Here is a 27,380-nt window from a genome sequence, read left to right as displayed (position 1 = left end):
AGTGGAGCGCTGTTTGTGTTTGGCCATCGTATCCTATACTGATCACACAGAATCCTTTTCGTTATTATTGTATTTAATTGACTTTATAATGACCGGTGCTTAAGAGAGTGTTGGTGGTACTCCATGAAAAGGAGACAGGCAATTACTTTGAGATGAAACTGAAGATAATAACACAGTATGAGAGAATGGAAAACAGTAGCAACAATCTCGACGCTACCTAGGTTTCTCAATACACTGACTCATATCCACTATTCTGAAGGACATGGAACGATTCAGAAGTAGTGAAAGGAATAACACCTATAAAGGAACTATAATAACAAAGAAAAGACAAGGTCCTATCCACGATATGGAAAAATTATTGGTGATATGGATAGAAGACCACAGATAAGTGCCCTCAAGTGTTCTAAACCATACAGGCTAAAAGCAAGAAGCCTGTTCCAAAGCCTGAAGGAGCAGGCAGGAGATGAATGTGATCAAACCTTTACAGGGAAGTCAAGGTGGTTTGATGATTTAAAAATTATAGCCCTGATACAGTGTTAAGGTGAGGAGAGGCAGCTAGTGCCGAGCAGCAGCGCTGCTTTTTGGCGAGGGGAGTTAGATGATGTGATTGTGGAAGGGAATTATTTGCCAGAGCAAATATTCAATGTGGATGAGACTGATTATTGTGGAAACGCATGCTCAATCGACATACATCCACAAAAGAGGCAGAAAAAAATGCCCGATTCATGGCAGTATCTGGCGACAGAATTACACTTCTGTTGGGGGAAATGTTGTTGGTTTCAAGCCAGTTTTCTCCTCATGATCTATCATTCAGAGAACCCTGTGGCTATATGGAAAAATTATGTGGTGGGGAGAAGGAAGAACACTATAATGATACAGAGAACCTGGATGACCCTAGTACTATTTGAGGATTGGTTCATGACTTGTTTCATTCCACGAGCTAAGGAGTATTGTCTGCAACAAAGGATTCCATTCAAGATTTTACTGATTTTGATAATGCTCCGGGACACCCACCACACCTGGACGACATGCACCCTGGATGTTAAGGTAGTCTACATGCCACCTAACACTACCTCTATCATCCAACCCATGGATCAAGGTGCTATTTCTGCCTTTAAAGCATATTATTTACGCATCTACCTTCAGGCTGTTGCTGCTACTGAAGGTGAGAAAACGCCAGACAGTTTTGGAAGGAGTACAACATTTTGTCATGTATAAAGAACATTAGTGCAGCATGGGATCAGGTTACAAAACATTGCATGAATGGAATATGGAAGAAAATCCTGAAAAGATATGTGAACAGTTTCAAAGGATTTAATGAAAGTGAAGTTATTTTGGATATTAGTAACAAGATAGTGGACTTAGGTAAACAGCTGGAGTTAGAAATTGATACTGAAGATGTTGGACAGTTGGTTGAAAGTGTAGCAGAAGAGCTCAGTAACGAGGATCTTATTGAACTAGATGCACAGAAAGTTGCAGAGGAAGAAGAGAGACAAAATGTAGAAGAAGAGCCTGCACCCCCAAAAGTTTTCAGTGAAACATATGGCAGAGGCATTTGCTACAATTAATAAAGGAATGCAAATGTTTGATGGCATGGATCAAAATTATGAGCTGCTATGCCAAAGTTGACAGAATGATCCAAGATTCACTTGCTTGCTACAGAGAAATTTATAATGAAAGAAAAAGAAAATCGTGCAGTCTAAATTGACACCTATTTCAAGAAGTCCCCAGTACTGGCTCCTCACGCCACCAGTGCTGCCTCTTCACTCCCTCAAGATGATCCAATACCTTCAACCAGCAAGTTACCACAGTACATAAACCTGTCTGAAGGAAGCTTACATTGATGACCCACCCAGCCCTGTCTCCTCTTCTGCTTCTTCCAATTAATATAGTCTCCATGTATCCTGTAAATAGAAAATTATGGGGGCCCTGTGTGCATTCAGCTGACTACATTTAAGGTAAGTGCTCAGTCACACTGTATCCATTCCTCATTATTTATTACTTTACTGTACTGTATCCATTCCTCATTATTTTTACGTTTAGGTACTGTATTTCATTAGAGATTTTAAAAATTTGAAAAAAAATTTTTGAATTTTTTTTTTGAAAATTTTTTATCTATATCGGACTTACGACCATATCGGACTTACGACCTGATTTGGTCCCTAACCCCGCCGTAAGTCGGGGTCTAGGTGTATTATAAACCCGCAGATATGTTAAGGGCCACTGTACTTGTTTCATGAGAAAGGAGGCTACCATTATACCTGGTAGGTGAAGTTGACCAGACATTTATGGTGATCATGACCAAACTCCGAATCCATGACGGACTTCTGTTCATCATTTATATCCTAAATTTACCACTGTCGTAGTTTCAAGAATTAACGCATCGAATATTCTTTGTAAAAAATAAATTTTAAATGAATTATTTATAGGAGATAAATATTATGATCAGTAAGTATACAGATATGCATTACTGACCACCTCCAACACAAGGACGCTGCTAAAAATAGCCACAGGCGGTCACAGTCAAGGTCACTTTCCTTTCTTGTCACTGGCAAATGGGGTGGTGATGATAGCAGCTGTGTTTATTACCGTATATTGTTCTTTACGTATGTTAGACAGGTTTATAATACATTTTTATTATTTTAATATACCGGTAATCTTCATTTTAATCCAGCTTCCCAAACGTAAGTTTCAGTATAAAAATAATTAGTGGTAGGACCTTGAGTGGTTTACGATGTTTCCATCACCACTCTTGACACGCTAAACCGCAATATTTAAGAGGTAAGAATTTATATCTAGTGCTTAAGACAACCCCTAACTTTGGGCTAATTTTTTATGGTTCAAATTCCTTCTTATAGGCCGAGATATACAGTAAATTATTTCTGCAATTGTTCACAAGCAAAACACATAAATCAATTGAACATGTGATGTCGAATGTGAACTGTAAACACTGCATAACCCCGTGCCAAGCCACAACAACCGTTCGAAGGGAATCGCGTTAGAGCAAAACCGTTCACGTTGTCAAAACACGTGTTATAGCAGAACTCCCTGTAATATCTTCTTCACATTTTGAGATCTAGGTACAGTAAACTCAAGATCCGGACCCGTAACGGATTTCAGTAGATAGGGACAAAAAAATTGGGGTTTCTTAGCGAATAAGCCTCCCTAAGAAGCATTCCCAAACAGGGTGAAGGTAGTTTTAGGTTTAAAAGTTTTATCTAATAAAATGTCACAGACTAAAATTAGGAGAATTTAATTTGCATTGCTGGAATCCTTGCAAAACAGCAAATAATTTGAATATAAACATCATATATTTTGCACAAGAGAGAATGATTTTTGTCCTTTAGTGTAGTACATTTAAGTACAAGTTTTTCATCTTGTATTTTTGGGTAGATATACTAGATATATATAACTTCCTTCATTTAATTTTAGGCATTTACATGCACACACCATCCTTAATACATATTGTGAAAAAAGTAAAAGAAATAATTATCCTAATGTACTAAATAATTACTAAAATTTTCATGTCTAGTACAAACTATAAAATGTTTATATTCAAATTAACCAAATCTTTTAAGAATTCCAGCAATATAAGTTATACAGTATTCTCCCTAGTCAATTCACTGACATTTTATGTTTAAAAACTTAAAACTCCATCTATATGACAGATAAATATATACCACTAGGTAACCTTTGCAGCCGGCTGGTCAATACCTCACCTCCTCCCCCTGCCTGGCTGCCAACACTTCACCTCCCCCTTCCCAGGGGTGAAGGTAGTTTTAGGCTTAAAGTTTTTATCTTATAAAAATGTCACAGACTAAAGTTAGGAGAATATAACTTGTGTTGCTGGAATCCCTGCATGATAGCAAATAATTTGAGTCTAGACATTACATATTTTGGCAACAAAAAAATTTTTTAGTCCTTTACTGTAATACATTTAAGCAAAAATGAGTACCCTGTACAGTAATATGTTGCTCAAAATTATGGCTTTTTCACAGGAAAAGGTCTGTATAACTGACCCCAATAGTCAGGATAATATGTACAGTATAGTCTGGGTTTATGCAGATATTTTATACGCTGCTGGCCATTTATGCACACCGTCCAGACGCCCAATTATTAGTTACCGGGTACATTCCTTAATTTACGTGGGCAAGCGGCGGGCAAGCTGCTGGTCGCTGACGCCAGACTCGCGGCCGATGACGTCGCTGACTGTGATTGGGCCACGATCCTACCACCCACACTCCTCCTCCGCACGCTGTGATTGGTCTATTTAACCTGCTTGCCCAGTCAACAAAACATTACCAAATTCTTCACCACACCCACCACAGCCAGCCCAAGTCAGTGATAGTGAGGATATGGACTTTGAGGGTTTGACAAGGAGGCCTGCTAGCCTCTGTGGTGGATAGTGATACAGGTGATACAATTGATACAGGTGAGGGCCAATAATCTGCCTCTGCCTCGAACCAACCCCCATCCCCATGTGCCCAGCCATCTCTTCTACTAACGTAAGTGTCAAAAAACCTAATATTATTGATATTTCTCTAAAATATTAATTGTGTGTGCATACCATCATAAAATTAAGATGTTATTTTTACTACAACGTACGTATTGTCGGAAAAAGGGTAGTCTGGCGGTCGGCCCAGTCTCTATTACAATTAATCCCATATATTCTGTTATTTTATTTACGCTGCTTTCGCAGTATAATGGAGACCTCCATGGGTTAAATTAGCCGTGTAAACCCAGACTATACTGTACTGTATTTTAAGTTGTTTTAAATATAATTATTTATCGTTTTTATACATTTGGTGCATTCGCCAAAGATTTGGACAATCGACTTTTCCAGACAGGTGGTCCCCCCTTTTAGTCCTGATCTTCGAGGGTTCACTGTACTGTAATTATACTTCTTGAGTGTATATTAACTAATTTGGAGCAATAGAGCAAATATAGAATCCCCTCTTGATTTACTATCATTCATTCAATCTTAATGCTGTTACAGATGAGTTAAGCTTTGATGTTGCCTCTTTACACTGTACAGTACAAATACTGCAACACAATAATGTCTGCTCTTTTTTTTTTCCACAGTCTTCAATATGTAGTTTTCAGCTGTTATGTGCACATCTAAAAAGTTTCAGATTAAAGATTGTATCAGCCTTACTTTTGAATATTAAATCATGTCTTTGGGACCATTTCATTAAATTGGCTATGTGTAGGAAGAAGAGTAAGTGGAGAACAGGATGTCATCGTAGTTGTTTCTGTGGTCTTTACATATCAATTAATTTTTCATTCCTTTCAGAATTACACTTCTGAAGACCTTGTATATTATATGGTGAATTTGGTTGTGGACAGCCCACAAGATGTGTATGAAGCCAGGGTGGGAGTGATGCCACTGTTTGCCAGTATTTCTATATGTGAACACCTCCCAAGTAATGTTCACAAGGCTTTGGAAATCCTCATGAACCATAAATCAGTCTCACTTGATTCTGTAAGTTCCTGTTTAAAAATATTAAAAAATATTCGGTAATACTGTTCTTATAATGTTAATACTTGTCTTTTATTATGTACTTGATCCAGCCACCCACTTCATCATGCTTAAATTTGTATCTAAATCTGCAGTATAACATTCATCACCGAGCAAGTCCTTCATGATCAGTACAGTCATGACATGTACACAAACAGTACGTAGTTGCTTTCTAGCATAATTTAATACAAATATTATGATTTTTTTCAGGTGATTATTTCAGAAAGCCATTACTTGCCATAGCTCAGGAGTTGTTTAATCTTGGTTATTGTCATCCCAAGTTGGTTAAACTGATCACCAGTCCAGACACCCTGAGTTTGTGAGTATTATATAGTACTGTACCTCCTTTATTGTTGTTGTGACATATATCCCTGGATACCCTGTGCTCTTACTGCTAAGCCATAGATGGAGAAGTATAACAAAAGTTCGACCTTCATAACATTTGTAGCTTTCGAAGACTTTCCTATGAGGTGTGTGTGTGTGTACAGTACAGTATAGTACAGTACAGCCTCGAATAATGACGGTAATGTGTCCTCCAATATTGAAGTGTAAGGTGAATCATTGTATCGTGAATCATTAATTACCATTAAAATAAAGCAATACTAATGAGATGCATTCCTTAGTCTGACCTTTTCATATCTTTTGTGTGGCTTTTACCCCTTTTCTCAAAATAATAAAATTAATGAGAAATATAAACTGTTCTTTAAATAATGTTTATGAATGCACCTTATGCAATATAAATCAATAACAATATGGTCACAAGAGGAAATGGGACGCCATTGTTGTTGTCTGTGTTTACACCCATGTTGTCAGTCAGCGAGCTGGCTGCTGTGATTGGCCGCCCACTCCTCTCACTCACTCACTGACAGGACGAGAGCATCCGATGATGCTAAAGCCAAGCCCATACTTTCCTGTCTGCCACCCTATTTTCAAAGGGTTTTCAACCTTATTTACTGTCTAGTAAGGAGATCTTACCCACTACCATCGTATAGAGCTAGGTCGAAAATAGCGCTTTCCAACAAAAAGGTTTCGCCTCGGTGGTCTGAGTTACCCTTACGCGGGACCTCATTAATGTAAAAAAATATGTATGTTTTAATTAATGTTATTTACACTCCTCGCCATTGCATTATGCACGAGGTGGCTGACGGAAAGTGATCTTTTCTGAAGTGTCTCATACCCCTCCATGCCAGCCAGCTGGGACTGAGGCAGGCATTGTACATCTGGCAGCGAAGGGAGACTCGAGGACAAGTCAGCCAGCAATCAAAACGTTTACCAGTTGCCCGTGAAATTTTTTGAACGAAGATTTATGAGTTTTACCCCCCGGACATTGCCCCTATTTATTGCCACAACGCCCATTGTTTCTTTGCTTTTTATTACCACAATGGGCAAGAGGAAAGATTTAACAAAAGAGCAGATAGTGTCAATTATTAGTTAACACAAAGGCAAGAAACCTGTAAAGGAAATATTAAGAATTGTTGGTGTGAGTGAATGATCAGTTCAGATTTGGATTAAACGATTTTGAGATGATGGCGGGTTGGCAATACCAGTGCACAGTGAACAGCCAGGGAAGGCTCGAAAAACTACCCAACGCATGTTAACTGGTCTTAAGAGGCAACTTGATGCTAATCCACGTCTGTCAGTACGGGAATTGAAAGAAAAAACCTGTGCTTCTAGGTGATGTTCCTGTAAGGACCGTTCACCGCGATCCATATCGACCTGCAGTTTCGCAGCCACCGCGCACGCAAGAATCCACTCCCCACCCTTGTCCAGAGGCAGCGTAGGTTACTTTTGCCAAGGCTAATGCTCAGTGGGATACGACCAAGTGGCAGCACGCCTGGAGTGACGAGGCAACATTTTCTTTTACTGGAAGTCGTACTTTTAATGTGTACAGGCATCCAGGGAGTGATTCGCTTGACCCCAAGTTCACTTTAAGTACAGTTAAGCATCCTGAGTCACTAATGGTGTGGGGTTGCTTCTCATTTTGGAACTGGTAATCTTGTTGTGATACCTAGGAATGTGATGATGAACAAATTTAACTACTTGGAGCTGCTTTATGATTATTTGCCCAGGTCTTTTGAAAAATGCCGTGCTGATGTGTTTATACAGGATAGTACCCCATGACACAAAGTAAAATCTGTATGGTAATACAATCGCTTGTTGACTGTCAGGTAGATTTCATAAGTGTTTGGTCAGGCAATTTGCCTAACCTTAACCCGATAGAAAATAAGTCGAGCATTATCAAGCTTCGTCTACACGGCAAGGACACAAATACTGTCCCGAAGCTGGAGGCAGCCTTTCGGAGGAGTGGAATAATTTAGACCCACAAATAATCCACAGCTTGGCAGAGTCACTTTACGCCTGCAGGAGTGTATCAAGAGAAAAGGGAGGCCTATAGACTACCGGAAGTTTGTTAACTTCTCAGATTCATTTTTTATTAATATTTCATCTTGTTGTTAATGTTCGTCACAACCCCACACATAATACAATGGCGAGGAGAGTAATGTATAGTAGAAGTAACCACTGATGGTAAAGAAAAAATTGAAAGACTGATAGCGGAACAACAACGTATGTACCGGTACATGAACACTTATGGAAACATGGCATCATTTATCTTATCAAGAATATGTACAAAATAGTCATTATTGTTTATTACTGAATATCTATTTGATTGAATTAATATTTATTTATGCAAAATGAACGTATTCATTAATAATGCGTAGAATATTAAAGCACATAAGAAGAGACGGCACTGTTTTTGTTAGTGTTTACACCTGTTATGATGGTTGTACATGTGAAACTGAAGAAAATAAGACCCTGGTTGTAGCTGTAGCAAAATTAATGTAAAAAAAAGAATATTTGTTTTAATTAATGTTATTTAATGTAAATAATGGAACATTAGAAGTATCTTACCACTAATAGTAAAGAAAAAAAAGCGAAACGGATTGCAAGCATGTGAAAGCATATCGTCATTTCTACATAAGAATATGAAAGCAACACTTATTGCTGTTCATATGTGTTTAAGTAAATACTTACAAATGTAAAACAAAAATTCTACTCACCAATGGTAGTAAAGTAGAAAATGTAAGGACAGCCAATGTTGTTGTGTGAGTTTTACTCAGATGATGTTCCTAAGTCATCAGGTTCAACTCTGGCTGAAGCTGTAGCTTTCCAAAAAGATTTCATAGCTGCTGAAGCTGGTGCAGAAACTGTTGCTTAACCTGTAGCTGTTGTTGAAGTTGCTGCTGATGCTGAATTTGATGGTGTAGCTGAACCTGAAGCTGAGGGTGTAGCTGTAGCTGAAGTTGATGGTTTAGGCCTTCCAATAAAAATTGTGTAAAAAACCTTGCACAGCTGCTTTTTTTTCATTGCAGTAGGATTTCAAGTTTAGCGAGCTTTAGATTCGTGATTCATATGTTTCGCATCACTTTTAAAATTTCCAGCCTCTTAAGAATAGCGATTTTCATTATTGGTTTCAAGTCAATGGAGAGTGGGCAGCGTGCATTGTTTTGGTCCTTTGTTATCTGCTGTGTTTTTTGTTTACTGCAGTTAGTTTGAATGATTGAGAGCGGGCAGTGCAGTGACCTTGGATTATATAACCCATTGTGCTTACGTTTCGCGAGATTCTTGTTTAACTATTAACGATTCTTGTGTATTAACGATTTTTGTGTATTGACGAGGAGGTGCGTAATGTAAATGTCGGGAACAGTTCTGTTGGTAATGATGGCTTTAAAGAAGATCAACAAGGAAAGCCCCAAGCCAAACGAGGCTACTTTAAGAAGTTCAAGAAGAGGAAATACACCCTTGAAATGATCAAAAGTGGTGATCGTACTTTGAAATCATGTGTAGGTTCATCTGTCCTGAATCAACCATACGTTCCCTTATGAAGAACAAAGAAGCCTTAACTGCTTCTGTGAATGTATTCTCAAGATTTTCTAGTAATAGGACATTCTTCGATATCACAACAAACTACTGCTTGTTATCACAGAACATTACCTTCACAAGTAGGTGGAAAGAAGAAACCATGAGCAAGGTGACCTGTCTGGGCCACAGATAAGGCATCAAGCATGTGTTTATAATGCTGCAGTTGCACAGAAGAAACATGTTAACTCCACCACCGTTCATTGCTTCTGTTGGTTGGTTGCTTTTCAGAAGTGTTACAAAGTGAAGTTTACCCACTACCATGGGGAGACGAAACAGGCATTTTCTTGAAGTGCTCACCAAAGATCACTTTCAATGTCAAAGGTGAAAGGGGTGTAAAAACTTTAAAGGACAGGATTACAGTATTATTCACAGCTAATGCAAGTGGATATTTCTTGATGTGGATCAATTTTCCCCATAAGAAATAGATAAAATACAGGCAGGAGTTATGTTCTTGAGCCTCCCTTTGCCCCATGAAATACATTACATGTACAGAAAATCATTTCCATTTCTATAGAAAATTGTGCATACATATATAACTACTAAGTTTGTATAGGTACTCACCAACGGGTGGAGGTGGTAGAGCTAGTGTGTGGTGGGTAGTGAAGCGGAGGAGCCTGGTGGGAGGGGAAGAGTACAGCGGGAGCGGAGGAAGTGGTGGGGGCGGAGAGGAGGAGGGTGGTGAGTCACTGAGACTCTGCCGAGCCGAGAGAGCGTATCACGGCCAGACGAGAGAGGGTGATGCGCCATAAAAAGTGGTCAGTGACAACGAAAACAATGTTGTACCGAGTCGTTGGGACGTTAAAATTGCATCTAAAGATTAGCGACGTAGTACCGAAGCAACATTAAACGGGCCGATGTTATACAAGGACTTGCTGTATACAGTATAAGAAATACAATACAGTAGGCTCGCCAATAACGTTTAATATGTGCCTGAAAAACACCGTTATTAGCGAAAACGTTATTTGTGTGACATTAAAATACATGTAAAAAGGGTTTATCGGTGCTGCTGCCACAAGAATTTCACCCATTTTTTCCCCTTGAAGCCCTCCTAACACTTTTTGTTAGCTGAAATAAAAAGAATTGCTATTCAATCATCAAAATAAAGAGTTTGAGTAATATAACACTTAGTTTTTGAGGTGCTTGGTGTGATGATTGTTCCGTATCTGAGGGCCGCTTAACTGTCTTTCATTCTACAAGCTAACCATTTCTCAAGAAAATGCTCTGTTATCACTAACAACCTGTTTCTATCGCTTTATCATTCATAGTCGCCTCAGATTTCACATACTACTGAAATATTTTTAGCCAACACAATACTCTTCTTGGTCTCCTAAGTTCCTCTTAATATTTCGCACTGTAGACCAGGACAGTTCAATTTCCTCACTTTAAAAGTTCCCAGTCATTCAGGTGGCAAATCACTCCCTAGCCCCACAGGCAAAATGTGGAAGCCATTATTGATCACCGACCACTGGTTATAGTGGCGAAAATCTCACTGCGATGGCATAGCGCTGTATTCCACTGAGCATGTGACAGTAGAGTGAGGCGGAGTGGACAACTCGTCATCAACATGGCGGCAAACAAATGCTATCATTGATGCGTTTGGGCGCTTCCGAATTTCGTTATTCAGAGAATCCAGACGTTATTATGAAATGGGTATCTATTGTAACTTAACGTTATTGTCGAAAAAGTTATTGTGGAAGTCGTTATTGGCGAGAGCCTACTGTACCTGTATATTTAAATTACCCTACTGACATTAATTCCACATATTTAACCTACAGTAGACTCTCGCCAATAAACACAATAACGTTTTCGACATTAACAGTAAGTTACAATAGATACACATTTTCAATAATAACGTCTGGATTCTCTTGAATAACGGAGATTCGTGGGAAGCGTGGCACCTCAATGATAGCTGTTTGGCCGCCATGTTGTCCTTCCTTAATCCGAGTCACTCTCACTCTCTCACACCTCCATGGAATACAGCGCTGACGCTCATATGAGATTTCGCCTCTATCCAGTGGTTTGCGAGGCGGTGATCAACAAAGGCTTCCGTGTTTTTGCCTGCTGGGGGGCAGGAAGGTGTGGAGGAGTGATTTCTGAATGCCCGGGACTTAAATTGAATGAGAAAACGAAAGCTAAGAGACAAAACCACAAGAAGCATACCTACTCGGTCAAGGATAAGAACAGATTATTGAGCTCATTGAAAGTGAATTGCGGAACATTGATATTGTGAAATTGAACTGTGCAGTCTACAGTGCGAAATAAGAGGAACTTAGAGACCCGGAAGAGTATTTAGCTGTTAAGAAATATTTGATGATGATGGAAATCTTGGCGAGCCATGAATGATAAAAGTATTTAAAACAGTGCAAGTGTTACTTGGCCCTCAGATCTTGAGAGATCAAGCTGCAAGTGATATGCAGCTGCTGTGGCCGAAAAAGCATTAGTCCCTTCCTTTTCAATGCCTCCAGTAGGGAGGGTGGCTGCAGTTTAAGATTAGGCGTGGCTGAAGTATACAAAGTATCAGGATGAGGCTTAGTCTCTGCTGACAGGGGCTGGCTGCAGATTCCTTCACAATTGCCAATCAAATCATTCAAGAGGAAGTTATACCCTGGATCAGATTTTTAACTGTAGCCAGGGAACCGGAGTTGTTTTGGAAAAAAAATCCCCTAAAAACAACATTTATCTCTAAAGAAAAAAAACAGGCAAAAAGGTGTGAGAAAATGGCAAAGGATGGCTTTGAGTGTGCTCTAACTATAATGCTTCTGAGTGACTGCCTCATATGACCTCTAATTGATTACAAATATAAAAGACCAAGAGCTTGCAAGGATGTGATATGCTCCAAACTGAATGTCTACTGGGGAAAGACAAGCCAAAGGCTACATGTCCCGCGGAGTTATCAAAAAATGGTTTGATGAATTTGTTTTGTTAAGGATGCCAAAAGAATACTGCGGAAGAAGAATGTATCCTTCAAGAGTGAATTCTTTCTAGACAATGCCCCAGTCATGTCACGATTTCTAGTAGGGCGTCACCCTACTCGTTGAGGTTGTGTTTCTACCACCAAAATACAACCTCCAAATACAACTACTAGACCAAGAAATCATAAGCGAATGTAAAATTTAACAGCCACTACAAACATGTCCACTTGACAAGATGAGAAGGAAACTGATAAGCAAGAAGAAATGAAGAAATTGCTGAGAGCATGAGCAGTAGCAAGGGGAGGAGGAGGGTGCACCTCGCGCCTCCGCTACTCCGCCTGGCTCACTCCCACAGCCTCCGTCTACACTGCTCCGCCTGACTCCTCACAGCCTCCGCTGCTCAACCTGACTCACTCACACCCCTCCTCCTCCAGCTGCCACCTGTTCCTCCCACCTCACTCCGCTACTCTAACCTGGCTCACTCACAGCCTCCGCCTCCCTCCTCCTGGCATACCTTCCAACCTCCACAGTGACTGTTACTGCCTTCTGGAAAAATTATAGCATTAAGCCAGGGCAGTCAATTTCTTTGTAAAAAGCCTGGGGAAATACTCTTGAAAACAGCCGTTAGGCATGCCTGAGTCGGCACTCCTGCCACAACTCAAGTCTGCGAGGCAGAAGGGCAACAACCAGCAGAGCCTAATGAACCAAGTGTTGAAACCGTCTGCAGTATCCAGTTCAGGATTTCAAGAAGTGGCTCGGGGAAGATTTAGAAAGAACTGATGCAGAAAATGCTGGAAATGACGTCGAGATCTCCTGGAGATGAAGAAGATTAGTGAGAGTGGTGATGCGAGGAGACTGAGCAGAAAAGTGACAGAAGCTGTCACTCTTATTGGGTGTCTTTTACCCAGCCTTCAAGGATGAAGTCAGGACATTGAGTGATTCAGGTGAAAGGAGCAAGTGATTGGAGTTATAAATCTATTTTAAGAAAATACCAAAGCAATTACAGGCGGTGAATGCTTGGCGGCGATCACTCATCACTCGCTTTCTTTCACATCGCCGGCCAGCGAGGAAGACCAGCAGAGAGGTTGAAGTTGATGAAGACATTATTGACATTGAAATGTACAAGATTTTGACTTCTTGAGGTTTGATGAAGTATTGAGTAGGTGGGTGAACCCGGGTGCGAGAGGCCAGCAGGGGATGGAGTTCGGCCTTGGTTGCCTCCATGCCCAGCCTCGTAACAATCAGCACCAAAGCACCTCCAGCTCCACAGCCTACGAGGTGAAATGTTCATATTACTCCGATTCTTCCTTCTGATGAATAGATAACAAATCTTTTTATTTCAAAAGCGAACAAAAGTGTTATGCAGGAGCTAAAGGGAACAAATCGTTAGAAATTCTTGAAAGTGGCGCCAGCATAATAAATCCCTTTTTACATGTACAGTATATTAATGTCACACAAATAACGTTTTCGCTAATAACGGCATTTTTCAGGCACCTATTAGATGTTATTGGCGAGAGCCTACTGTATGTACAAACCAAATGTAATAAAACAATACAATAAAACATAATACAGTGTAATAAATAAAGTTAATAAGGGCTCAGTTGGTGTGGGCAAGTAGTGAGCGAAGCTGCCGAACCCACACACCATCCAAACAAAATTTTATACAAAGAACAGAAACTAACAGCAGACACTCGTAACATCCCCCTTCTTATCTGAAAAGTTTACGAACAAAAGGAGGAAACTTTTTTTTACATCACGGGACAGTGTGTCTGCCAAAAGATTTGTCTTTCCATTTAATATGTTTCACTCTGTGGAAGCAAACTGGGTGTAGTATACAGTAGTACCCCGATTTACGCGGTGAATTGAACCCACAGGGTACCGCGGAAAGTGAAAACCGCGTAAAGTGAACAACAGAACATTTGGGATTAATTCCAATAGAGACTGGCCCGACCCCCAAACTCCACTTTTTCCGACACAACACCTATGTTGTAGTAAAAATAACATCTAAATTTTATGATGGTATGCTCACACAATTAATATTTAAGAGAAATACAGTTGCCAGGTTAATGTCCATTCAAATAATGGACTCAATCCCCACCCCTCTTCCCAGCTCACTAGCTCCTACCTCTCTGAGAAATGTTTGGGTGAAACCAGTAGATTTTAACGCTTAGTAATAAATAATACCTCAGACTAAAGTTAGGATAATATAATTGACATTTCTGGATTTCTTGCAGGTCAGGGAATATTTTGAATGTAAACTTCATATTTTGCACACAAGATATTTGCTTTGTGCAAACCAAATTATTACATTAGATCTAAAATTTGTATGTCCAATGCAAAATCCGTGATGTTTATATTCAAAATGATCATCATATTGTAAGAATTCCAGCAATGTAAATTATATTCTGGCGAGTAATTTGTATGAATTTTATGAGCTAAAACAAATATCTTCAGGTAATAAAAAAAAAAATATTCTTCACGACACTATCTGTCAATCAAAGTACCCCACCTTGCCTCCTCCCCGCTCCTCACCTCCACGCCAGCTGGGTCGGTCGGTCCCAACCTTCCCCCACCTCCACCTTCCCCCTACCAGAGAAATGTTTGGGTGAAAAAACTAGATTTTAACTTTAAGTAATAAATAATACCTCAGACTAAAGTTAGGATAATATAATTGACATTTCTGGATTCCTTGCAGGTCAGGGAATATTTTGAATGTAAACTTCATATATTTTGCACAAAAGATAAAATATTTGCATTGTGTAAACCAAATTACAGTTGTACCCCACTTAACGCGGTCAATAGAACCCAGAGGGTCAGCTAAGTGAAAACCGCGTTAAGTGAACAACAGAACCTATGGGATTAATTCCAATAGAACCCAGCCCGACCCCCAAACTCCACTTTTGGCGACAAATAACTATGTTGTAGTAAAAATTCTATCTTAACTTTATGGTGGCATGAAAACAAGTAATATAGAAGAGGTTAGGTTAGGAAAGATAAAGGTTAACATAGGAAAAATAAAGAATAGGTTAAAAACTAAAATTTTTGAGGAACACTCACGGTAGTAGAAGAGATGGGTGGCATCACGGGGATGGAGGCTGGTTCCGAGGCAGGGCAGATTACTGCCCCTCAGGTGAATCACCATTACTAGGTGAATCACCATTACTAGGTGAATCAATATCACTGTCACTTACAGTTGTCAGGGCTTCCTGACAAATCCCTCAAAATCAACTTCACTCTCATTATCACTGGCTTGGACTGGCTGTGGTGGGTTCGGGCGAAGAAATCTGTTATGCTCCCTCCTCCCTCCCGGGGTAGTCACGTCATAATACTTTAAGCCAATTACAGCTAGCAGCAGAGGGGGTAGGGCTGCATGGCCAATCCAGATCGAGACGTCATATGACGTCAGTGATAACGCAACAAAGACACACACTCGCGCAACCTTACGCCCGCTTGCTAAGCGGAGGGAGGAGGAGGAGAGGCAGGCAGGCAGGCAGGCGGGTGGCGTGGCCAAAATCTAAAAATAGCATCCGGCGTATATGATGAAATGCGCGTTAAGTGAAAGTTCAGCTGGCAAGGCACCGCGTATATGCGGAGCAGCGTTAAGTGGCGGCGTTAGCGGGTAAACTGCAGAAGTACCCGGCTTAGTCAATAAACCACAGGGTACCGTGTTAAGTGAAAACCGCGCTAAGTGAACAACAGAACATATGGGATTAATTCCAATAGAAACTGGCCGATCCCCAAACTCCACTTTTCCGACACAATACCTATGTTCTAGTAAAAACAACATCTTAATTTTATGATGGTACATGCACACAATTAATACTTAAGAGAAATAGAGAAATACAGTTGTCAAGTTAATGTCCATTCAAATAATGGACTCACTCCCTCCCCTCTTCTCACTACACTGCTGGCTCTTCCTCTCTGAAATTTTGGGGGAAAACCACTAAATTTTAATAAATAATACCTCAAACTAAAGTTAGGATAATACAATTGACATTGCTGGATTCCTTGTAAGACCAGGAATATTTTGACTATAAATGTCATATATTTTGCACAAAATTAACATATTTACTGAGAGTAAACATTATATCTAAAATTTGTATGTCTAATGCAAAATCTATGATGTTTATATTCAAAATGATCACCAAATTGTAAGAATTCCAGCAATGTAAATTATATTCTGGCCGGGTAATTTGTATGAATTTTATGAGCTAAAACAAATATCTTTAGTTAATAAAAAAAAATATATTCTTCAAGACACTATCTGTCAATCAAAGTACCCCCACCTTGCCTCCCCTCTTCCAACCACGGGTCAGTCCCAACCCTCCCCACCCCCACCAATCCTCCCTCCAAGAGATGTTGGGTGAAAAACTAAATTTAACATTTTGTATTAAATAATACCTCAGATTAAAGTTAGGATAATATAATTGACATTGCTGGATTCCTTGTAAGACCAGGAATATTTTGAATACAAATGTCATATTTGCACACAAAATAACATATTTACTCAGAGTAAACATTATATCTAAAATTTGTATGTCAAATGCAAAATCTATGATGTTTATATTCAAAATGATCACCAAGTAAGAAATTCCAGCAATGTAAATTATATTCTGACCAGGTAATTTGTATGAATTTTATGAGCTAAAACAAATATCTTCAGTTAATAAAAAGAAAAATATTCTTCACACAGTAACAGATGGTCGGTGGTCCCTCCCTCCCCCCCACCCCCACAACCTTGTCCCTACCAGATGTGTGGGAAAACCAGACTATTTACCTTTTGCAATAAATAATACCTCAAACTAAAGTTAGGATAATATAATTGACTTTGCTGGATTCCTTGTAAGACCAGGAATATTTTGAATACAAATGTCATATATTTTGCACAAAAATAACATATTTACTCAGAGTAAACATTATATCTAAAATTTGTATGTCTTATGCAAAATCTATAAATTTTATATTCAAAATGATCATCATATTGTAAGAATTCCAGCAATGTAAATTATATTCTGGCTGGAGTATTTGTATGAATTTTATGAGCTAAAACAGGCAGTCAGGCAGGGTGGCGGTGGGCGAATCTAAAAATAGCTCGAGCCGGACACTCACCGGCGTATCGTGGAAAAAACCCGCGTTAAGTGAAAGTTAGGCTCTGGCGAGGCACCGCGTATACGGTAAAACGCGCTAAGCGAAACCGCTAGAGGGTAATACTGTGTTACATTAGATCTAAAATTTGTATGTCTAATGCAAAATCCATGATGTTTATATTCAAAATGATCATCATATTGTAAGAATTCAACAATGTAAATTATATTCTGGCAGGGTAATTTGTATGAATTTTATGAGCTAAATAAAATAATAAAAAAAAAAATTATATTTCACCGCGTATATGAGTAGATGCACCGCGGAAAGTGAAAGTCGGGTTCTGGCAAGGTACCGCGTAAATGAGAAATCGCGGAAAGTGAAACCGTGTAAAGTGGGGTGATACTGTATACCTTTTTCAAACTGCAGCAATACAGCACCCCCACCCACATCACAGGAATCAACTTGAATCACAAAAGGCTTGTAAAAATCTGGCACTTTTAACACTGGACTGGAAGTTAATTGAAGCTTAAGGGTTTCAAAAGCAACCCGACATGCTTTTGTCCACAAATACCTTCTTTATGGGCTGACCATGTCTAGCAAGGATTTGGCACTTGCGCAAAGTTCTTGGAAAACCTTCAGTAAAATCCTGTCATACCGAGGAACCTACCAAGAGTCTTTCGATCTGCAGGAGGCGGGAGTCACTGTAGAGCCTCTATCTTTGCATTGACTGAAGCTACCATCCCTTGGCCCATCACATGGCCAAGGTAGGTGAGGGTTGCATGGCCAAACTCATTTTTAACCAGGTTGTCAGTGAAATTTTATTCCAAAAGGCGGGCGAAACGGGCAGAATCGCTCCGTGTGTTCCCAAGTAGTTGCTGTCACTAGCAGGTCATCCAAGTAGGCACAGACACCAGGAAGCCCAGACTTCACCACATTCATAGCCCTCTGGAATGTCCTAGGGGCACTGCAAAGCCCAAAGGGATGGACTTTGTACTGCCAAAGCCCATCAGGAGTGACAAAGGGAAGAATTCTCTTGGATTCCTCCGTCAGCTTCACTTGTTAGTACCCCTTCAACATGTCGAGCTTCGTCATGAACTTTGCCTGCTCGATGCTGTCAAGGATGTCGTCTATATGAGGAGATGATAGGAGTCAGCCCTGGTCACATCATTTACCCGGAAAATTAATTTTTTCCTATAAATGGGTACTTGTTCTATAGGATGTACATCAGTATTTAGTGTTTACACTAGATGAGAGCTAGTTATCAAATATGGCACCATTGACTTCAGAGGGATTATCGCCGCTGGCTATTTGGCTTCCGTCAAAATCGACTCGCTGTCATTAACAGAATTGTCTTGCGACACATATAGGTCTCTAATACCAAAGTCATTTACATCATAAACTGCACCACTTGTGTCAGCTACATTAGGAACAGGGTCAACACTAGTGTTCTGCTCTTCTCTAAGCGACATATATCTGGTAACAACACAGGCAGGGAATAAGCCAGGATACTGATCTTCAAGCAATATAGTATTATTGTTCATCGTAGGAGTCGTGGTCACTACAGGATCCGGGACAACACGAGTACCAGCAATGTCATTAGCTAGCAAGAAGGTAACACCAGATACAGGGAGAGAGTCTTGGACACCAACAGTCACCCATTGAGAAAGCATGTCGCTCCTCAGACATCCTACATAAAGGAACAGTGATTACACCACCCTTCAATAACACATGCTCACCAGTATCAGCACTTTCCACAGGAAAAGTACCTTTCAACACAATACTATGGTTACCAGTGGTGTCTCGCAAAATCCGAACAGGTTACCGAACATTACTGGACTCATCACTTGAGACAGTCCCATCAAACATAAAGGGCTCAAGTAAATCTTCCTTTGAGTAAGAACTAACTGACTTAGGGTCTAACATCTCTAGCTGCACGAATGAAAGAACAGAGTCTTCCTTTTTCTTCTTGAGCTTAAGGCAATTAGCAATAACGTGACCTATCTATTTACAGTAGAAACATCATTTATTTCGCACTCAAACTCGGATATTTTTGTTCCGAGCCACTACGGATATTTACCTTACTTGAGGCAGATGTCTTTGCATCTTCAAACTTATCCTGTTTACCACCCTGTCCCTAGTTACATGACTTTGGAACCTAAAATTCCTATGAGTCAACTCATAACTGTCTGCCAGAGCTACTGCTCGTTGCAATTCTGTAACCTCTTTCTCTTCCAAATAGAACTGAATGTCTCGTGGGAGGGCTCTCTTAAATCGCTCTAAAATGATCAACTTAATCAACTCTTCATAGAAGCTTACCCCACTACTTTTTATCCATCTTCCAAACATCTTACAAAGATGTATATAAATTCAATATATGACTGACTCAAGTTTCCTTTCATTCTTAAATTTCACTCTGGAGTGTTCCAGAATCAACTCCTAAACCTTCACAATAGCCTCTTTAACCTCTTAATAAATTTAAAAATTTTCAGCCGATAGAGACAAAAATTACGTAACTGATCGGGGCAAAGAGTCTCTAGTGAAGGATCATTAACTAATCTATCCAGGGAAAACATGATGACTAACCAAATCAAAGGACTCGTCCATGGGTTACACACAAAAAATCACAGTAGCAGAACAACAGAACACTAGAATAATATCAGTCACAACATATTACACAGCAATGTCATATAATGATGTTTGTTTCCAACCTGTAACTTGAGAAATTACCCTTAGGCTCCCTGGTCAGGCCCCCATTATTTAGGCTCCCTGATCAGGCCCCCATTATTTAGGTTACTGACCTAGAGTAAATCATTACATAAACACAAGTCATTTAAGTCTCCCAAATATATATCTAAATATTCCCAATAGTTAATGAGTGATAAAGGGATCTATCCTGGCAAGGTCGCCAATTTGTTACGACCCTTGGCCTCTTAGGGTGTAACAAAATCACAAATTCAAATTTCTCTGTATTACAGGTCCAAGGAATAGATCCCACCAAAATCATTACCTCATTACTATGGGGTATATTGAAATACATGTAGTAGATTTAATTACAATGGGGTATGCTATAACGAACGGATCCTACTACGAATATTCCTATAACGAACGGTTTTACCTATAAAATTGAGAATGCTATAACGAACGAAACTCCTACAACGAACATTTAAATTTTTTTTTTTTTTACTAATTTATTGTTTTTTTATTACAAGTATTAATGATATTCTTTATTTCAGGGGTTTAGATGCATATTTATGCACTTTTTTACAATTTTTACAATTTTATATTATATTTTTCAGTGTTGAGTGGTTGTATTTGGGGGCCTGGAACGGATTAATCCTATAACGAACGAATGCTATAACGAACAAGGTTCTAGAACCAATTAGATTCGTTATAGCATACCCCACAGAATCATATTAACAAACAAACACTAAAACAATAATAATACGACAAGATGTTTGGAAGTGGCTAAGTACGACTGAAGGTCCAACATTATCACACAATATCAATATCAATCAAAACAATTCACAATAGTCTAATGCCAACTCCTAAAACATAAGAGAGAGAGTATATTACTTAACTTAAAGACAGCTGTGCCTAGACTGACTACCATCTGGTCATCGACGTCACCATTTGGCCAAGACATAAAACTATACAGTATTACCCTGCTTTACACGGTTTCACTTTCCGCGATTTCTCATTTACACGGTACCTTGCCAGAACCGGACTTTCACTTTCCGCGGTGCATCTACTCATATACGCGGTGAAGTATAATTTTTTTTTTATTTAGTTCATAAAATTCATACAAATTACCCGGCCAGAATATAATTTACATTGTTAGAATTCTTACAATATGATGATCATTTTGAATAAAAACATCATGGATTTTGCATTAGACATACAAATTTTAGATCTAATGTAATACACGTTGTACCTCTCTAGTCCGGCAACCTCGGGACCTGACCGGTGCCGGACCATGGAAATTCCTGGATAGATAGCGACTTGTGCTTATGCCTGGAAGCACTAGCACCACTTTCTCTGCATCATGGTCTCTTTGAAGACATATTGAAGGGTTAAATGTCGTATAGTAGCTTCTCAAATTTCGCGAGTTTTTAATTCTTAACGTATTTTATTGGAACACAAAAAAATAAATAAATAAAAATTTTGACGGCGGAAACTTGAATTTCGACGGGTTTGAACGGCCCGCCAACTTGCAGACGACCTGCATAATCGTGTAAACAGCGTCATTTCTCTTATGTACAAAAGATTCATTATTGTTTATTACTGAATGTCATTTTTATTGAATTAATGTTTCTGTGTGCAAAATGAGCAATACAATTCATTAATAATACGTAGAATATTAAAACACACGAGGAAATGACACAGCATTGTATTCGTTGATTACAAAACCAGTGACTGACTGGTTCTACATATAAAACTGAAGAAAATAAGACCTTGGTTGTAGCTGTACTAAAATTAATATGGTGGTTTTAAGTAATGTTATTAATATTAATAAATGGAACAATAGAAGTAGCTAACGATAATGGCAAAGAAAAAAGAGAGATCGCATATGTAAGTGCGCATGCGCACACGTGAAAACATATCATCATTACTTTACATAAGAATATGAAAGCAACACTTATTTACTGTTCATATATATTTTAATTAATGTTTCTGAATTTGTTTTTATTGAATTAATGTACGTGTGTGCAAAATTAACAATACAATTTATTAATAATACGTGGAATATTAGAGGAGACGAGACGGCTGCCGGCATTGTTTATGTTAAAGCTTACGAAACCAGTGACTGATTGGTTCTACATATAAAACTGAAGAAAATAAGACCCTGAGTTTAGCTGTAGTAAAATTAATGTAAAAAATGAATATGGTTGCTTGAAGTACCTGTAATGTTATTTAATGTTAATAAATGGAACAATATAAGTGGCTAACCATTAATGGTAAAAAAAAAAGTGAGACTGCTCGTATGTAAGTGCGCACATGTGAAAATATATCGTCATTACTCTACATAAGAATATGAAAGCAACACTTATTTACTGCTCATATATATTGAAGGGTTAAATGTTGTACTCTGTATAGACAAGCAGAGAGAGAGAGCAGCCGAACTGCCGGATGTAAACAAACCTTAATTACCCGCGGGTTTTTTTTGTAAGGGGATTAGCCCACCCGGGAATAGGTCTCTGACCCACATTAGGGCCTGAGGGGCAAAAATTTAATACTCCTGTAATAATAATAATAATAATTCAGATAAGTAAAAAGAAAAAAAAAAAGCTGCCTATCTACCTATTGGACAAACTAAAATCGTTCCGGACCATGGGAGTTTCCGGACCACAGAATGCCGGACTAGAGAGGTACAACCTGTATTAATGTTCTCATATTTTTTTATTTTGGTGTATTTTTATAAAAAAATTTATTTACTATGAATAATTATTATTATTATAATTATTATTATTATAATTATTATTACTATTACATTTTCGTCCCCCAGGCCCTGATGTGGGTCAGTGATCTACGCCCGGGTGGGCTAATCCCTGTTAAAAAAACAAACAAAATGCCCCACTGGAATTTTGGATAAAGGGTTGTCAACCTATATATATATATATATATATATATATATATATATATATATATATATATATATATATATATATATATATATATATATATATATATATATATATATATATATATATATATTCACAATATTTTATAATCACAGTCATGTACTGAATATTCTATGTAAAAAATTTAAATTTTAAATGAATTATTTATAGTGCGGTTGATTTCCGACACAAAGACAGACGGCTATAAATAGCCTTCTTATCTCCCCTCCATCTATTACCCTCTGTTCTCAGAGAGAAGGTCTTGGTAAATAACTTTTGTTTGTTTATTTTCAATGTTTGTCTAATTTATCATGTTGTATCAAAGTAATATTACTAAAAGTTTTAGGCAGCTACCAAACAGGGAGATACTACCGCCTGGGAAGATATTGGAAGCATAATGTACAGTATTGTCTAATGGTAGATCCTACTTCCATATGGCATCACGAAAACTGTGACCAAGTCTTAGGTTGCTGATCTATCTTTCTGCCTCATTTACACACAATTGCAGAGTTTCAATTGTTTCTCTTCCTTTGACAACACAACATACATACAATATAATGTTTCTCACCTTTGATCATTTTTCCTTTTTGCATTTATTCATGGTTGGTTATTTAGAATAAGGCCAATTCACTTCAAGTATTGGCATCAAATTTTACCGGCTGATGTACAGTAGTGTAAACACTAGTGACTCACTTAAGCATCTGTTATTTAACTGGAACTAATGTCGGTGTGAGTAAAATATTTCCATTTACTTGAAATAGATTTTCCGATTTATTTGTTTATTTATTTATTTATAATATACTGTAATATATTAAACACACTGCAAGTATTTTCTTTTATTTATATACTTGTTTCGCGAAAAAGGGAGGCTACCATTATATCTGGTAGGTGAAGTTGACCAGACATTTATGGTGATCATTAAGAACCAAACTCCGAATCCATGACGTGACTTCTGTTCATCATTTATATCCTAAATTTACCACTGTCGGTAGTTTCAAGAATTAACGCAGTCATTTACTGAATATTCTTTGTAAAAAAATAAATTTTAAATGAATTATTTATAGGAGATAAGTATTATGATCAGTAAATATACAGGTATGCATTACTGACCACCTCGATCACAAGGACGAACACAAGGACGGCTAAAAATAGCCACAAGCTGTCACAGTCAAGGTCACTTTCCCTTTCTTGTCACTGGCAAATGGGACGGGGTGGGGGGGGTGATGATAGCAGCTGTGTTTATTACCGGGGTATATTGTTCTTTTACGGTATGTTAGACAGGTTTATAATACATTTTTATTATTTTAATATACCGGTAATCTTCATTTTAATCTGGCTTCCGAAACGTAAGTTTCAGTATAAAATAATTAGTGGTAGGACCTTGTGAGTGGTTTACGATGTTTCCATCACCACTCTTGACACGCTAAACTGCAATATTTAAGAGGTAACAATTTTATATCTGGTGCTTAAGACGACCCCTTAACTTTGGGCTGATTTTTTTATGGTTCAAATTCCGTCTTATAGGCCGAGATATACGGTATACAGGTACTCCTCGACTTACGACCTACTCGACTTACGGCTACCTGGACATACGACCGCCCCAGTCGTACCAAAATTTTTTCAAATTACTTATTTTTGAGTCCCAACGTTAGTGATTGCGCTGTGTACTGACAAAATTTTTGTTTGTAATTCCCTTTAAAATGGCTGGCAAGCTTAAAAGTGAGAGTTTTGTGGTGCTGAGAAGAAAAAGAGACACCCATTTTAGATTTTCTATGTATTATTTTCTCATTTTTGACTTACGACCTGGATATGGGTCCTTAACCCCGTCGTAAGTCGGGGACTGCCTGTATAAACATTAATTCAATCAATTACATATTCAGTAATAAACAATAATGAATATTTTGTACATATTCTTAAGATAAATGACTATGTTTCCTTGAGAGCGCACATATACATTGGCATTCCACTATCAGTCTCACTTTTTCTTTCATATCAGTGGTTACTTCTACTGTAGATTAAATAACATTAATTAAAATATACATATTTTTTACATTAATTTTACTACAACAACCAGGGTCTTATTTTCTTCAGTTTCAAGTGGATAACTGACATTATGGATGTAAACATTGACAACAATGCCATGTCTTATCCTCTTGTGTGTTTTAATATTCTGCATTTTATTAATGAATTGTATTGTTCATTTCTCATATATAAAGATTACTTCAATAAATACATATTCAGTAATAAACAATAATGAATCTTTTGTACATTTCTTAAAAAGATAAATGACGCGGTATCCTTAAATGCGCACGTATATGTTGGCGTTCCCAATCCATCTCTTTTTTTTTTTCTTTGCCATTAGTGGCTAGCTACTTCTATTGTTCCATTTATTAACATTAAATAACGTTAATTAAAACCTATCGTCCCGGACTCCCGGCTGTAAACACAAACGAAAACAATGGCGTCCCATCTCCTCTTGTGTGACTATATTATGATTCATTTATATTGTATAAGGTGCATTCAGAAACATTATTTAAAGTATATTTTGCAATTTTCATTAATTGTATTGTTTGGGGGGAAAAGATGGTAAATTGACACACAAAAGACATGAAAAGGTTACACTTGGGAACACATCTCATTATTATTGCTTTATTTTTAATGGAAATTTATGATTCGCATTAAGACGATTCACCTTACACTGCAATATTTGAGGACACATTAACGTCGTTATTCGAGGCTGTACTGTACATATCTTTTAGTCTAATTTGAAAATGGTGACAAACACAGCGATAAACAAATTATTTAAACCATGCATTTACATACGATAACATAATAAGAAAATTGTATCGTTACTAGAGTGAATGAAATAATATTCCCACAAACAATTGTCAACTCTGTTTGTTTCTCACTGCCTTAAGGCACCTATGACCCGCTCAACCAGTCAGCCAGCACCCACGGGTCTAAAATATTCTTTGCTCTGTTTTGGGAATGCTTTTTAAGGAGGCTTCTTAACCCAAAACCCCCCAAATACAATATGTATTTTGGATGGTGTGTACATGTAACTTAGTAAAAATAAGTGAAGAAAGTTACGTATATCCACCCAAAAATACGAGTTGAAAAACACCCATAACACCTCACAACTTGGACCAGTAGCCTGGTGGTTACAGTGACAAGCATTATTATATCAGTAAACAGTAATAACAGTAAATCCAGTGAAATATGGCAGGGAGGGAGGAGAGTTGAGTGCAGACGACGCTCACCTCCAGTGACAGCACTCACTCACTCACTCCCCTTACCCACACCTGTCGCTAGGTATACAATTGAAATACGTATGGGAGAAATACCTATCATGTAGTCTAATTTGAAAAAAGTGACAGGCACAGTGACAATCAGATTATATAAACCATGCATTTACCTATGATAACATACAAGAAACATTTTATCATTACTAGATTAAATGAAATATTTCCATAAACAACAATTGACAACTATTTATGTTTCCCACCTCCTAGGGCACCGGTGTCCAACACAATCGACGGGTCAAGCAGCACCTACAGGCCTAAAATGTTCTTTGCTCTGTTTTGGGAGGCTTCTTAGCCCAGAACCCCCAAATTTTTTGTCCAAATCTAATGAAATCCGGATTTACAGGGTCTGGATCTTCAAGGGTTTACCTTACTTTGGTCCAGAAAAATAATTATGCTCCTTAATTTCAGATACTTGTCTAAATATTCCAAGGAAGACAAAAATTACAAGAGGCTGTTGGAGATAGACCAAGCACTGGGCAAGCTGTTCCAATCATCCACCAGAGTGCCAGAGGAATTCTTAGAAAATGGGAGAAGGTTAGTAAGGAATCAGCCAGCTACCAAGTCAGACTTAAAGATGATGCTTCACCAGGTGTTGGATAATCCACAACACCTCATATCAAGTGTCGTCACTCACGAGGATTCTTACATTGGTGAGTACAGTACAGAACTCTATATAGATAATATATAGTTTATAAATACAGTGGTCCCTCGGTTAACGAACAGTTCGATTAACGGAATTTCGGTTAACGAATTACCTCCCATAACGATCTTCAATTCGGTTAACAAACAAAACTTCGATTAACGAATTCCTTACGACAAACACATTTTCTTGTGAGCATCAGCTGATGGGCTAGTCTACCATTTCAGTAATCTGTTCTATGTTTACATTCGTTTCCAGTGGAGTAAATATCAAGAAAATTGTGCTCTTTAATATTTGTGCATTTTTTATATTAAAATTATTGGTCATTCTAAAATTTAGCCATCCAAACTCTGTCTACATAAAGTTTTTCAACTCTTATTT

At 38.2% G+C, this 27,380-nt stretch overlaps 2 protein-coding genes across 2 annotated transcripts in view; both read left to right on the top strand.

Moving 5' to 3' along the window:
* LOC121865081 overlaps positions 1-5,425 on the top strand; it is a 65,856-nt gene extending 60,431 nt beyond the window's left edge. The window contains exon 8 of the mRNA XM_042364413.1: positions 5,294-5,425. Within this exon, the coding sequence (XP_042220347.1) occupies position 5,294 (1 nt within the window). The 3' untranslated portion in view covers positions 5,295-5,425. The remainder of the gene's footprint in view (positions 1-5,293) is intronic.
* Positions 5,296-27,075, top strand: LOC121865082. Its single transcript, XM_042364414.1, has 3 exons — positions 5,296-5,482; positions 5,728-5,837; positions 26,768-27,075. Exons 1-3 carry the CDS (start codon positions 5,324-5,326, stop codon positions 27,045-27,047), a joined length of 549 nt encoding a protein of 182 aa, XP_042220348.1. The 5' UTR covers positions 5,296-5,323; the 3' UTR covers positions 27,048-27,075.
* Positions 27,076-27,380: the final 305 nt, after the last annotated feature.

Source organism: Homarus americanus, unplaced genomic scaffold (assembly GCF_018991925.1).
Source record: "Homarus americanus isolate GMGI-L3 unplaced genomic scaffold, GMGI_Hamer_2.0 scaffold2539, whole genome shotgun sequence".
Taxonomy (NCBI): Eukaryota; Metazoa; Arthropoda; class Malacostraca; order Decapoda; family Nephropidae; genus Homarus; species Homarus americanus.
The sequence above is the reverse complement of the archived record's forward strand: the minus strand, read 5'-3'. Positions and strand labels throughout refer to the sequence as shown.